The 12,520-nt window shown below is 29.8% G+C and overlaps 1 protein-coding gene across 6 annotated transcripts; it reads left to right on the forward strand.

The window, feature by feature from the left end:
• Window positions 1–4,783: 4,783 nt before the first annotated feature.
• LOC107494914 (mitochondrial inner membrane protease ATP23) lies at window positions 4,784–10,442 on the forward strand. 6 transcript variants are annotated; one of them, XR_008010296.1, is made up of 6 exons: window positions 4,786–5,190; window positions 5,359–5,480; window positions 6,570–6,707; window positions 6,808–6,891; window positions 8,342–8,504; window positions 10,246–10,363. XR_008010296.1 is itself a non-coding variant. In XM_052262610.1 (6 exons), exons 1-5 carry the CDS (start codon window positions 5,100–5,102, stop codon window positions 8,466–8,468), a joined length of 573 nt encoding a protein of 190 aa, XP_052118570.1. In that variant the 5' UTR covers window positions 4,788–5,099; the 3' UTR covers window positions 8,469–8,504; window positions 10,246–10,363. The 6 variants fall into 6 exon arrangements, 5 of the variants coding, with proteins under 5 accessions (XP_020980830.1, XP_052118571.1, XP_020980831.1 ...); XM_052262610.1 differs by having other exon boundaries at window positions 4,788–5,190; window positions 8,331–8,504; XM_021125171.2 differs by lacking the exon at window positions 8,342–8,504 and having other exon boundaries at window positions 4,784–5,190; window positions 10,246–10,442.
• The last annotated feature ends 2,078 nt before the right edge of the window (window positions 10,443–12,520 follow it).

Here is a 12,520-nt window from a genome sequence, read left to right on the forward strand (position 1 = left end):
TATTATTATTATATAGGTCACCATTAAGATAATAACTTGTCACTAATAAAATTTTAGGATAATGAATAAAAAATAGAATTAAATCAATATAATTAAAATAGTTAAAAATATTTTTGATTGATAATTAGGTTAATAATGCATTAATTATTGATTTTATATAATTATAATAGAGATATTTTCTAAATTAGTATAATTATGAATTATTCATTAAATGCTAAGTATAATATTATTATATAATTATAATTAAGATAATTTTTTGAAATAAATTTAAAAGAGATCAGTATAATTATAATAAAGAGATTATCTTAAATTAGTATAATTATGTATCATTCATTACCAATTATAATATAATTATATCAATTAAAGATAATTTTTAAAAATAAATTTAAAAGAGAGAAATAGTGCAATCATTTTGGAAGGAAAATAGGTTCACGAGAAAGTGACACCTTACTTTCATTAGTTGGGGAAAAATGGATTCACGAGAAAATGACATCTCACCATCATAAGTTGGGGAAAAACTCAGTTTTAGTATATTAAGTAGATAGATTGGTATAAATTATAATAAATTATATAACATTTAAAAAGAAAATAAAATGAATAAGAAGGAAATAAAAATAAATAGAATAGATAGAAGACTACAATAAAATAAATTGAATGTGAGTTTTTTTTGTACATTTCATATCACATTCGTTTCAATAATAATAATAATAAATAAAAATACGTCAACTTGATATCTAAGAAAAAATGATGAGATAAAATCATAATACAGTTCTAAAGTAAATAAAGTTTAAATTAGAACATAATATCATTACACAACACATATTGAAAGTAATTTTACACTACAATATATCACAAACAGGTAAATGACTTAAATTTAAATACGAAATATTTTTTATTTATGCATACATGATAACACCATGGTCTATAAATACTTCATAGATAACATATCTTATAGAGCTCCGAATAATGAGCACGAAAGTTGGAGAGTATGGTAGTTTGTGTCTACGATAGTTGTCTTCTTGCAACGACGTCTCATAGGAAGAAAAATAATTGTTGTAAAAGCTATCAAATGAAAGAGTAATTGGTAAACGAATGATATTTTCTTCTAGCATACATGGTCTTTTATAGTGGTAAAATAAAAATAGAAGGAATTAAGTTTTATATTTTTATATTAGGAATAGAATTTGATATTTATCCTAATAAAATTATTATTATTATCAATATAAATGGGTTAACAACTTGCCACTAATAAAATTATTGGATAATGAATAAGAATTAGAAGGATATGAATATAATTAAAATATTTAAAAATATTTTTGATTGATAATTAGTTTAATGATGTATTAAATATTGATTTTATATAATTATAATAAAGATATTTTTCTAAATTAGTATAATTATATATTATTCATTAAAATAATTAAAAATATTTTTGATTAATAATTGATAAGTAATTTAGTAATGTATTAAATATTGATTTTCTATAATTAAAATAAATATATTTTTCTAAATTAGTATAATTATGTATTATTCATTAAATGCATTCATTTTGGAGGGAAAATGGGTTCACGAGAAAGTCACACCTCACTTTTATTAGTTAGGAGAAAATTCAGTTTTAGTATATTAAGTAGATAGATAGATGAATAATAAAGATATTTTCTTAAATTAGTATAATGATGTATTATTCGTTAAATATTAATTGTAATATTGTAATGTAATTATATTAAAGATAAAATAAATTTATTTAGAAAAATATAAATTGATTATTAATAACTGGTATCATTATCATATTATTATTATTATTATTATTATTATTAAAAATATTTTTGATTGATAATTGATAAGTAGTTTAATAATACATTAAATATTGATTTTATATAACTATAAAAAATATTTTTTTAAATTAGTATAATTATGTATTATTACTTAAATGCTAATTATAGTATAATTATAATAAAGATATTTTTATAAAATAAATTTAGAAATGAAAATATTACATTCATTTTGATGAAAAAATATATTCATAAAAAATTAACACATCACTTTTATTACTTGAGAAAAACTCAATTATAATATATTAAGTAAATAGATTCTGATCTCTAATTTTATTCCACCCCACTATTCTCGCATGAACTTGTTGGACTCGCAGAAGCACCGGAATCTCCGGTGACATCCTCTTTGCCTCCTCCCCCTCCACCGTTGTCAAATCAAGCCTCAAAATCAAGATCATCAAGCACGGCACCTTCACGAAAACGACAATTTTAATCTCCAACTATCAGTATCATCGCGTGACCTCTATCAGCCATGTAGTGATTTTTTGTTGCTTAGTTGGTCTTTCAATTGGTGAGAAAGAGCTTTGAGGCATAGTGGTTCTGGTAGGCGCGACTATGGAAGAAGAGTTGAAGCGTTTGAGAACCCCAAATCAGAGGAGAGGAGGATTATGAAGAATAGGGCGAAGGAAAAAACGAGGCTAATGATAAAGAAATTAAAAAACATGAAATCTTTGAACTGTGTTATTTTTCTTTACTTTCTGGTATCTTTGATTTTGAAGAAAAAAAAAAAAATTTTTTTTCACTTGCACACAACGATGTTAGACACTCCTTCATCCTTTCTTTACATGGGGTGAATGAATTAAAGAGGTTTGGACTTTATATCTGCATTTCATAGTGGAATAATGTTCACTTTTCCTTGTGAGTAATGCGAAGTTTGTGCACAACGATATAATGTTAAATACTTATGTATCCAATTATGTTATAGTGATGATGATGGGGTAGTGACGATGGTATTTGGTGGTAGTTAACATTATATTCAAATAAATTATTAATTAAATAAAAATATAATTATTTAATATAATAACATAAATCATTAATTAAATAAAAATATAATTATTTAATATAATTAATTATTATTGAATTATTTATTATTTAATTATTTAATATAACTATTTAATTAATTAATATTTTATATAATTATTTATCTTTAAATAATTTGTTAAATAATAAGTTATTATTTGATAATAAGAGTGTCTATTAAGAGGGATTTTCTCTTCTCGAAATTGGTGTAAGAACTAAGAACTTAACTTCCTTTCTTCAACCGATAAATCCTTCTTATTTTCTGACACTATAGTAACAGGGTTCCAAATTTTTTTCTTGTTGGAGATGCTTTTAGACTTTCAGTAGGGAATTCATTTTAGTTCTTGTTTATGACCCACCTGTCATAAAAAGTAACTCCACATCAATTTTTGTGTCATAAATAGTAAATAGGAACTCAAAGCATCTCTCTCTTCTCCATTAGGAGAAACTAACTTTAGTCCCTATTATGGTCCCACTTAATTAATTAATTAAAATACTTAAAATTAATGTAATTGATTTTTTTAATAATATTATTTAAATTTATAAAATTTAAAATAATTAACTATTAAAAGATATTAATATAATAAAATTATAATTACTTAATTTAATTAACTATTATAATTATTATTAAATTTAATTTTATTTAATTATTTAATATAATTAATTATTATAATTAATTATTTAATATAATTATTTATTTAATTATAATTTTATATGTATTTATTTAAAAGGTGGCAAGTTACCATTAGTTAGCTTCAGTCCCTGTTTAGAAGGATTCTTCTGTCTTGGCCTCCGTGAAGGAACTCATCTCTCTCCTTCTCCAACAATTAATTTCTCCATGTATCAGGAAAAAGTGGAATAAGGCACTCCCATTGGAGTTGCTCTTAGTCCTCCACTCCTCGGCCTCCTTTCTGCTAGTTTCTTCTAGATTCTAGATACTAGACACTGTGAACCTCACACATAGGTGCCATGTTAAATTAGGTGCCATTAGTTAAACTAGGACTGTCAAACGGGCTAGTTTGATCTATTTAAGTTTGGTCTGTTAAATTTGTAGATTAAATATGTTGGCCTGTTTAAGTTTGTTTTTTTTATAGGTCATAATTTTTTAGTTCGAACCGTTTATGATCAATTTGATAGATTAAACGAGTCAGCTCATTTATTTTTTTATTTTATTTTTTAAAAAATATTTTAACAAAAATATCACTTTTAGGTCAAAAATCATTAAAAAATAAATTTTTTTAGTTGATGGGTCGAATAAAAAAATATTGACTAAAATTGTTACTTTTTTTTGAAAAAAATGTAAAAAAAATAAATGAGAAATCATTTTTTTCGAGTTAATTGAATTCAGTCTGTTTAGTTCAAAACTTAAACGGACTTAATTTTAGCACTCATTTAAATGGGTAAATAGAATGACCCGACCAATTTTGACGGCCCTAAGCTGAACTGGCATTTGGAAGTTGTGAACCAAGTTAATTCTTGTTTTCACTTTATGATCTTAAATTCAGTAACATCTCAACTAGGGTTATAAACGGGACAGAAACCACACTGGATTAAAATCTAAATATTATTACCACGTTATATAATAGTTGCAATAGTATTTAACGTGATATTGGCGTGTCAATTCACTTCATTTGTTAAATTATTGTCGAAAAGAGGTTGAGAAATTATTATAATATCTAAAAATCAATGTTAGAGACAATAATAATGCAATTAACATCTGAAAAATTGAATCAATGTATGATGTGAATCTCAGAATCACTTTTTGGAAATTTAGTCATTTTTATCAAGCAATATAACCTTATGTATTTTAGTAATTTACTTAATTTATGGGATACAAGATAGAGACCCAGTTATAGTTATGTTTTTATATAAAATTAATATTTCAAAATTTTTAATGACAATTTTGTCAGAAAGACTTCAAATTATGTAGGTATTCCCCATTGTTATGAAACAAGTGCATACAAACTTCCACCGACTTTTTTTTATCTAATTTTAGGTTTGTCCCTTAAACCCAGCATCGTCGGTCTGTTGCTCTCCTCCATCTCTCCTCATCATCGTCTTTTTCATCCGTCACGTGTCCTCCCCCTTCACCGTTAACATCTTCGTCGCCTCCGCCTCCGCTTTCCCCTCATTTTGCTGCCGTCCCTTTGTCCAGATCCGCGCCGCCTAAATCCGTACTCTCACAGCACTGTAAAGCACTCATTTAATACCTCCATGTGAAAGTAGAACAACCACTCTGGAATCTGGATGACGGACTTTTCCACTGGCTCTGACTCATCCTGCAATGGCGGCATAACCGTGGAAGAGTGCCAGGGCATGATTCAAAGGAGCCTCAAATGTTAAACACCTCAATTCCTTCCCTCTTATATTTTAGCTTTAGTGCTTCGTACGCTTTTTTCCATTAACGGTTCCGTGAAGTCAATTTCGTATGAATAATAAGCTTTCATTTTTTGGGATTAGAAAGAAAACAATATCATCTGATTTATTTATTTATTTATTTTGCCAGCTCCAGTAGTCAGATTTTTGAGGGAACATTTGGAGAAAGCTGGGTGTGGTGTGGGCGATAATTTCTTCAAAGCTGTCAATTGCGAGACGCAAACAGCCGGTGGTTACACTCAGGGAAAAGGGGTATTGATCTCCTTCATCTTTTAGTACCTTTGATAAGAGTTCAACTGTTAAATGCTCAAAATTGCGATGAAACAAAACAATGTCATTTCCATGATAGCTGTGAATGATGAAGGAGTCGTTTAGTGGAAACAAGACTACGGACTATTTTGATTTTATGGAAACTTAGGATATTAATTTGACTCGCCCCAAATTTGAGAGACCAATTTGAACATTTATTTTCTGAATTTTTTCTACTAGTTCAGAACTGCATTTTAAATTTTTGGTTTGGCCAACACATTGAAACTTTCCTTTAACATATACTGGTTAGAGTTTCTTTTTCGTTTTTTCTCTTTTTTTTTTTCTTTGGGTGTGTTATCTAGATCATTTTTTCATTAGCAATCATGTAATTAATTTTATAGTAAGAATACATAAGGATTGCATAAGGTGTAACCACTTAACAAACATCTTTTTAGATTTTCATTTTGAAAAATTTTCAAAGAATAAGAAGAGTTCAATTTCCCTCTCTCAACGTTCACTCTTCCTCTCTCTTTGATTCATCAAACCATCAACATCACAGATTGAATAGCTTTAGATTTTCTTCAGGGTACATAATTGTTTAAGGAAGGAAGTTTACCACACTTCTTGCAGTAGTTAAAAATATACTGTTGATTAGTCAATGAGACTTCTGAGCAAGTTTACTCATTTTCTTAACAAGCTGATTCAGAACACACTTAAGGAAGAAAATAGATGTTCATTATAATCATAGTATACCTTATTATTGATGTAAATATTGTGCTCATTCATCTTCTTAATCCTATATTTATATTTTATTGCAAAAAGTTTACATAGCTTGTACCACACCAGAATAAGAAAGCATAATTGTGTTAGGCATCAATAGCCAACACAAAACCTTGTTGAATATTATGGTATGGATCAAAGCTTAGAAAGAAATCATGCTACTGGGACAAAGCTTCATTGTTGTTATTGTTGTTGTTCGTTCCTTGATAGTTTGATTATAAGAAGAGGTCTCCAATTTCTCCATTTTCTAAGGCAATTGAAGTTTGCCTTTTACTAATATTAAGTTTCTTCATTCAATTTCCCTTTTCCCAGATAGTGCTGTGCAGCAATCAAATAAGCTCTGAAGATGAGGTTAACCAAGTTCTGATTCATGAACTAATTCATGCATTTGATGACTGTCGTGCTGCCAACTTGGATTGGTCTAACTGTGCTCACCATGCTTGTAGTGAGGTTATAATCCAACTATCTGCTAAATAATCTGTATTTAGTTTAACAAATTTTTAGTACCCCAGTTTCCTTTAATCAATATGTCTCTGGTTATGAGAAACAGATAAGAGCTGGTCATCTAAGTGGTGATTGTCATTTCAAACGGGAACTTCTACGAGGTTTTATGGGTATACGAAGGCATGAACCGGTATGCCCTGTTTCTTTTCTTTTTTCATTAATTCAAACATTTATCTTAGTTGAATCTTTTCAAACATAAACATGAACTTCAGCACCTTTTCACTGGTAGAGTGTAATATTTGATAGACTTAAACGGGAGTAGTTTGTTTCTAGATCAGTAGTGACAGTAAAGTTCAGAATACTTTTAATTATATGCTTCCCATGGTGGAGTCCACAGATATCATACACTGGAGGATAATTCCTTCAGTCCCCTTAGTAGTATCTTAAGACATTTTTTGATTACTAATTAGTATATATAGTTTATACTTTAATGTTTTAAAATTAGAAAATAGCAATCTAAATTCTCCAGAATGCCTGGCAGCTGAATTCATCTATATCTGACATGAGAAGAATTTACGTATACACAGGTAGCTTTTTCCTAAACTGATTGAAGTCGGGTTTGTTGTTAAGTTGTTTAGTAAGTTAAAATGTAATAGCTAATTTCAATGTTAGTGTGTTTATATAGTTTATGTCCCTAATCATAGCTCATAGGACTTCATTGAAGATAAAGACAAGTAGGAAACTAAAAGAAATGTATGCTTTTTTCCCTGCTGATTACTAAGTAATCACTTGAAAATTTAAATTTAATGTCCGGCATCTATTGCTGAATCTTAGATTGCCATCTTGAATCCCACTCACCAAACTGTTTGGCTGAAGAGCAAGATCAGATCTTATATACCTACATAAAATTTTTTATTATCAATGGAGTTTAACTGTTCTTTATGGCATCTACTAAACATCTCCATTGCATCTTTTCTGCTCAGGCATTTATGTAGAAAAGCTGAATGTAAATTGATTTTCCCATTTGAAGAATATGTAGTGATTACTGCAAACTATTCTATTCTTTTGAGACAATGGTGATCTTTGGTCTCTAAATTATGAGCTACTCTTATTCTTGTGCCTAAAGTAGAAATGGATTCAAACACACGCAAATATTCTATAAAAGTTAAAATTATTCATGAAAACAAAATTAAACTGCTAAACAAACACCAACAGCAGTTTAGTTGAGTGGTAGGTAAGCTCATTAGTCTCTGATCTCGAGTTTGAGCCTTGGAGATGGAAAAAGAACTAATGAGACAAGCATAGTTCTTGAGCCAAAATAGTCAAATCCCAAAAGAAAAAACTGCTACACCACCTTTAAAACATTTTCCTTTATATCTGATTCATCCACTGATGGAGGAAAGAACTGTATTTTCTATTTTCTGAAGTTCATTAAAAGGACAAACTACATTGTTGCATAACTTATATATAAGGTTTAACCATTGTCTTTGCTCCCTTGCTACTTAAATGACTTACCCTTGCTGTTAAATGAAAGCACAGAATATATTATTATTGTTATTGTTATCATTATTTATACATTTTGCTTACTGTAACGTATTCAATTCTGAATAATTGGAATGAAATTTGAAGAAATGTATCAGAAGAAGAGTTATGAAGTCATTATCAGGAAATCCCTATTGTTCTGAAGAAGCCGCCAAGGAAGCTATGGAAGCTGTGTGGGACTTTTGTTACAATGATAAGGAGCCATTTAACAGTAGTGCTTCATAAGAAAAACTTCCACTTTTCAGACTAGGAACTTTTGAGGTGACCACAAATGTGATTTGAATTCTAGAATTAAAAATTTTTTACATTCAGCGAAAAATTTATATATCTGTTGTAAATCCACATGGAATAATTGAGATATCTATACAAGCTTATGCACTAAATTACCGCATTTCAGTTCAAATTTTCTTTGTTGATCGAGCATGCTAAGGTTTTATTTCTATTGATGATTAAAATTTATGAAGATCTTTTATCCATTTCTTTAATTTTTTTCTGAAGAAAACCTACATGAATCTTAAACATACCTATGTTAATGTAGCCCTTTTGTAACTTCTGTAGACTGAGTATTTAGTCTGATATTTAAGGATCGAATGTTAAAATTTTTTTTCTTTTTTTCCCCTGTAAGTGCTTATTTGATCGTTAAAGGTGTTTGTATCATGTACGTTTCATTTTAGTTCTTGAAATAAATTTCAATAATTATAGCCCCTAAAATTGGATTTTTTTTTAGGTTATTCAAGCTATTTTTTACAAACAAATATCACCCAAGGAAAACTTACATCACCCGTTACAATTCGAGAAACTAAAATATTAATTTCATAACCTTGGAAATTAAAATAGTTTCAGCATGTTTCAAAGAACAAAGATCATAACTTTGGAACTGACTGGCAGAGGTTAATTTGATTCAAAGAACAGCAAAAACAGAGTTGCTGATCTCTTACTAGCTAGCTCAAAAGATTCTAAAGAGATAACATCTCTTAATATATAAAGATTAAAGAGAAAAAGTTTGAGTGCTATGTGTCAAGTAGTGGATGATGGTACAAAACAGAATCTATGTACATATCCATGTAATGTACATGTACATATATGTCAATGACAATATGCATTTTATCCTATCATATCTGTCATGCATTACATTAGGGTTTTTCTTTTCATATGCAAGAACCACCCATTGGAACTTATGTGGAGATAACATTTTGAGTTTATAAAGTTGTAAAAATATCAGTTTGACTTTTTAAACCAAAAGATAATCTTTTAAATTATTTTCACATTTAAAATAGTACTAGTCTTATGACACTTAATTTTGGTTTCCCACTGTATCTGTCAATCCGGCAGGTCAATGACTAATCTGTCGTGGATCAGAATTCAATTTAAGAGTTTGCCGATTCGAATTTGCGACACTTGCTTAAGTGGACTAGTGAACTAACCACTAGACCAACCCAACTTGATTATACTTAATTCTCTTGTAATATTATCCTTCACAAGGAGGAACTTTTAATTTTGTAGTTACCATTATTATTCCCAGATTTTTTGACATGCCTGAATTACTCTTGAATGTCTCTATTTTAAGGCTATGGACCACGTGATTAAATCTATATTAACATTGATGTTAGCCTTTCTGAAAAGTTGGTGGCTCTTTAGTCTTTAGGATAGAAAGAAACAAAAAGAGATACCAACCCCAAAAAACATGTCACGCACACAGCACCAAACCGACAATACTATTCTCACCTCAGCGGGAGCCACATTCACCTTTGAGATCTAAGTTATAAAAACCAAGCATTATGGTTATGGATTCTTCCTAAGAGTTGAAGGACAGGGATATAGTATTATGGAGAAAAAGGCTTTGACATGAAGTTTTCGCGGTTACTTAGAGTAATTGTTTTCTTCATGTTGCTAAGCCAATATTTAACATTTTCAGCCAGACCTAACCCTCCAGGTAGTTTACTTGTGTGTTTATTTCTAGTTTGGTTTCATTGGGTTCAATATTTGTGTATGAAAATTGCAGGATCAGAGGGACTCAACGGACATGAAAAGCAAAAGCAGGGTCCTAATTGGTGGTCTGATGAGGATTATTCTCTACCTCGAAGACGGAGGCCTGTGCATAATAAGTTAGACCCTTGATTAATGATGTTCATAGTTCTTTCAGCATTTTGATCAAACGTAATATATAGTAGTTCGAATCCCTTTCACTTTATGATCAATTAATGTTTCAATGTTTGTATTTTTACCTTAAATTGTGCCATCACAATTAATGCAATTGCCGCTCACTGTTAAATTGTGCCATCACAACTATTGAAAATTTCTATAAATGATAAAAGAAGTTAGTTAGAGGTCAGTTAGAAAGCTATATATGTTTGTTATATCAGTTAGCCTTTCATGATTTAGGATGTAACACGGTTAGTATATAAGTCTTACTGTGATATATGTGTATGTACATTTTACATGAGATTCCATCACAACACTAGCTTTGATTCATTCTTCACAACCCTATGCTCTGTTTCTGTTTCTGCTTTCAGCTTCCTTAACATGAATATACGCCCCCAACTGTTTTTTGGGTAGGGCATCACCCCATTTTTAAGTATAAAAATAACATATTTCTAGTTTAAAATAAAAAATCAAGTACGGTCATTTTCCTATACTATATTAAATTGAATTTTGTATAGTTAGCAGTTACTCTGAGATACAAGGATGTATAAGTGACTATAGTATGTATCTTATTACAAGTAATTATTGGCTGGATTTTACGCTTTGAAATACTGGGTTAATATTCGTCTCTAATAACTTTGGTTCATTATTTTAAGCAGCAATATTCTCAATTTAGATGGATACGTGCTTCTAAATTTAGTGCATTTTAATATAGTCCATGTTTAATTTTAGCAACATGTGAAAAAAGAGGAAACTAAATTCCCTATGGTCAACTTGTATATCGAACTATAGAGGAGACAAGAAAGCAACGACGAAAGTACACAGAAAGCACCAAATCGGTCAGAAACCAAAAGCAACATACATGAAGAATAATATAAAAACCAAATTTGAGACAAAAGCAACGACAACAATAAGTTAATAACGTAGACATATAGATCAAATCTGAAGAACAGAGAGAGACAAAAAAGCAATAATAAATAATTATTGAATAAAGGTTGAAATGCTTAGCAATTATTATTAGCTAGAACCCAAAATAAAGCTATGGAAGGGTCTCTTCCATCCCAATGCATGTTATCTGTATGATCACTAGAGAAAGTAGTGCTGCGCATGCAATGCAAACGAGGGTTTTCCGCAGCAGCTTCTAGATATTATGTCCCAAAAGGCATAGGCATTTAGGAACCAACTCTTTTAAACAACTCCATTTAATATTTATTAATTTTAAATTATTTTTTAAATCATAATTTGATTAATTTGACATTAATTACGTTTTTGAATAATAAGAATTTAGTAAATTAATCGCTTTCTAAATACAGTGCCGTCAACCTTTTCTCTCATAGTGTCGGCCTTCTCTCTCATGCAGACCGCCACATCATTGCCTTTATGGTGTGCCATTGTTCTTACCGCTAGTGTAGGGACAAGAAACATCCGATCGTAATAAAAAATATCTATTTTTAAATAAAAGAAACATCCAATCTCGAATAAAAGGAACATCCAATCTTATATGAAGTCATTTACTAAGTTTATGAACCCTAAAATAGAGATGAAATATCCAGTAAATCGAAAAAACAACATCCACTGACCTTTGGAGGATGGGACGTGACTCGACAGCGTGATGAAAGAGGAAGAGGAGACAAGACACGATGGAGGAGGAGGAAGAGACGCGGCGTCACATGTAACACCCTACCATACAGAGTCTTATGCTTAAGTCATAATTCAGAGATGACAAGGTATTACGACCTCTAAAATAAAAAAAAATAGTACGTATAGTAGTATGAAATGATTGATTATAACTAGGAGCCTTTGTAGAAAAAGGGGTAAACAAAAACCGCAACTCGAAAGCGCAACACTCCGATCGATAACGTAATGAATAAGGGTAACCAACGCGAGATTATATATATACAAAGGAGTGTCAAAAACAGGAATATCAAGACTCAAGATCCGGCTGCGAAGATAACCGGTCCGAGCATAACAATATATACATATGATAAAATAAGAAAAACCCCAAAGGAAACCCAAAGGGACACCAATACATAAAACCTATTCTCCAAAATCTCCCATAAGAGGAGTCATCACAGTTTGTATTATTTAATGGAGATAAAAGTATCTAAACAAAACATATAAACCAAAACATAGCT

Source organism: Arachis duranensis, chromosome 6 (genome assembly GCF_000817695.3).
Source record: "Arachis duranensis cultivar V14167 chromosome 6, aradu.V14167.gnm2.J7QH, whole genome shotgun sequence".
Lineage (NCBI taxonomy): Eukaryota > Viridiplantae > Streptophyta > Magnoliopsida > Fabales > Fabaceae > Arachis > Arachis duranensis.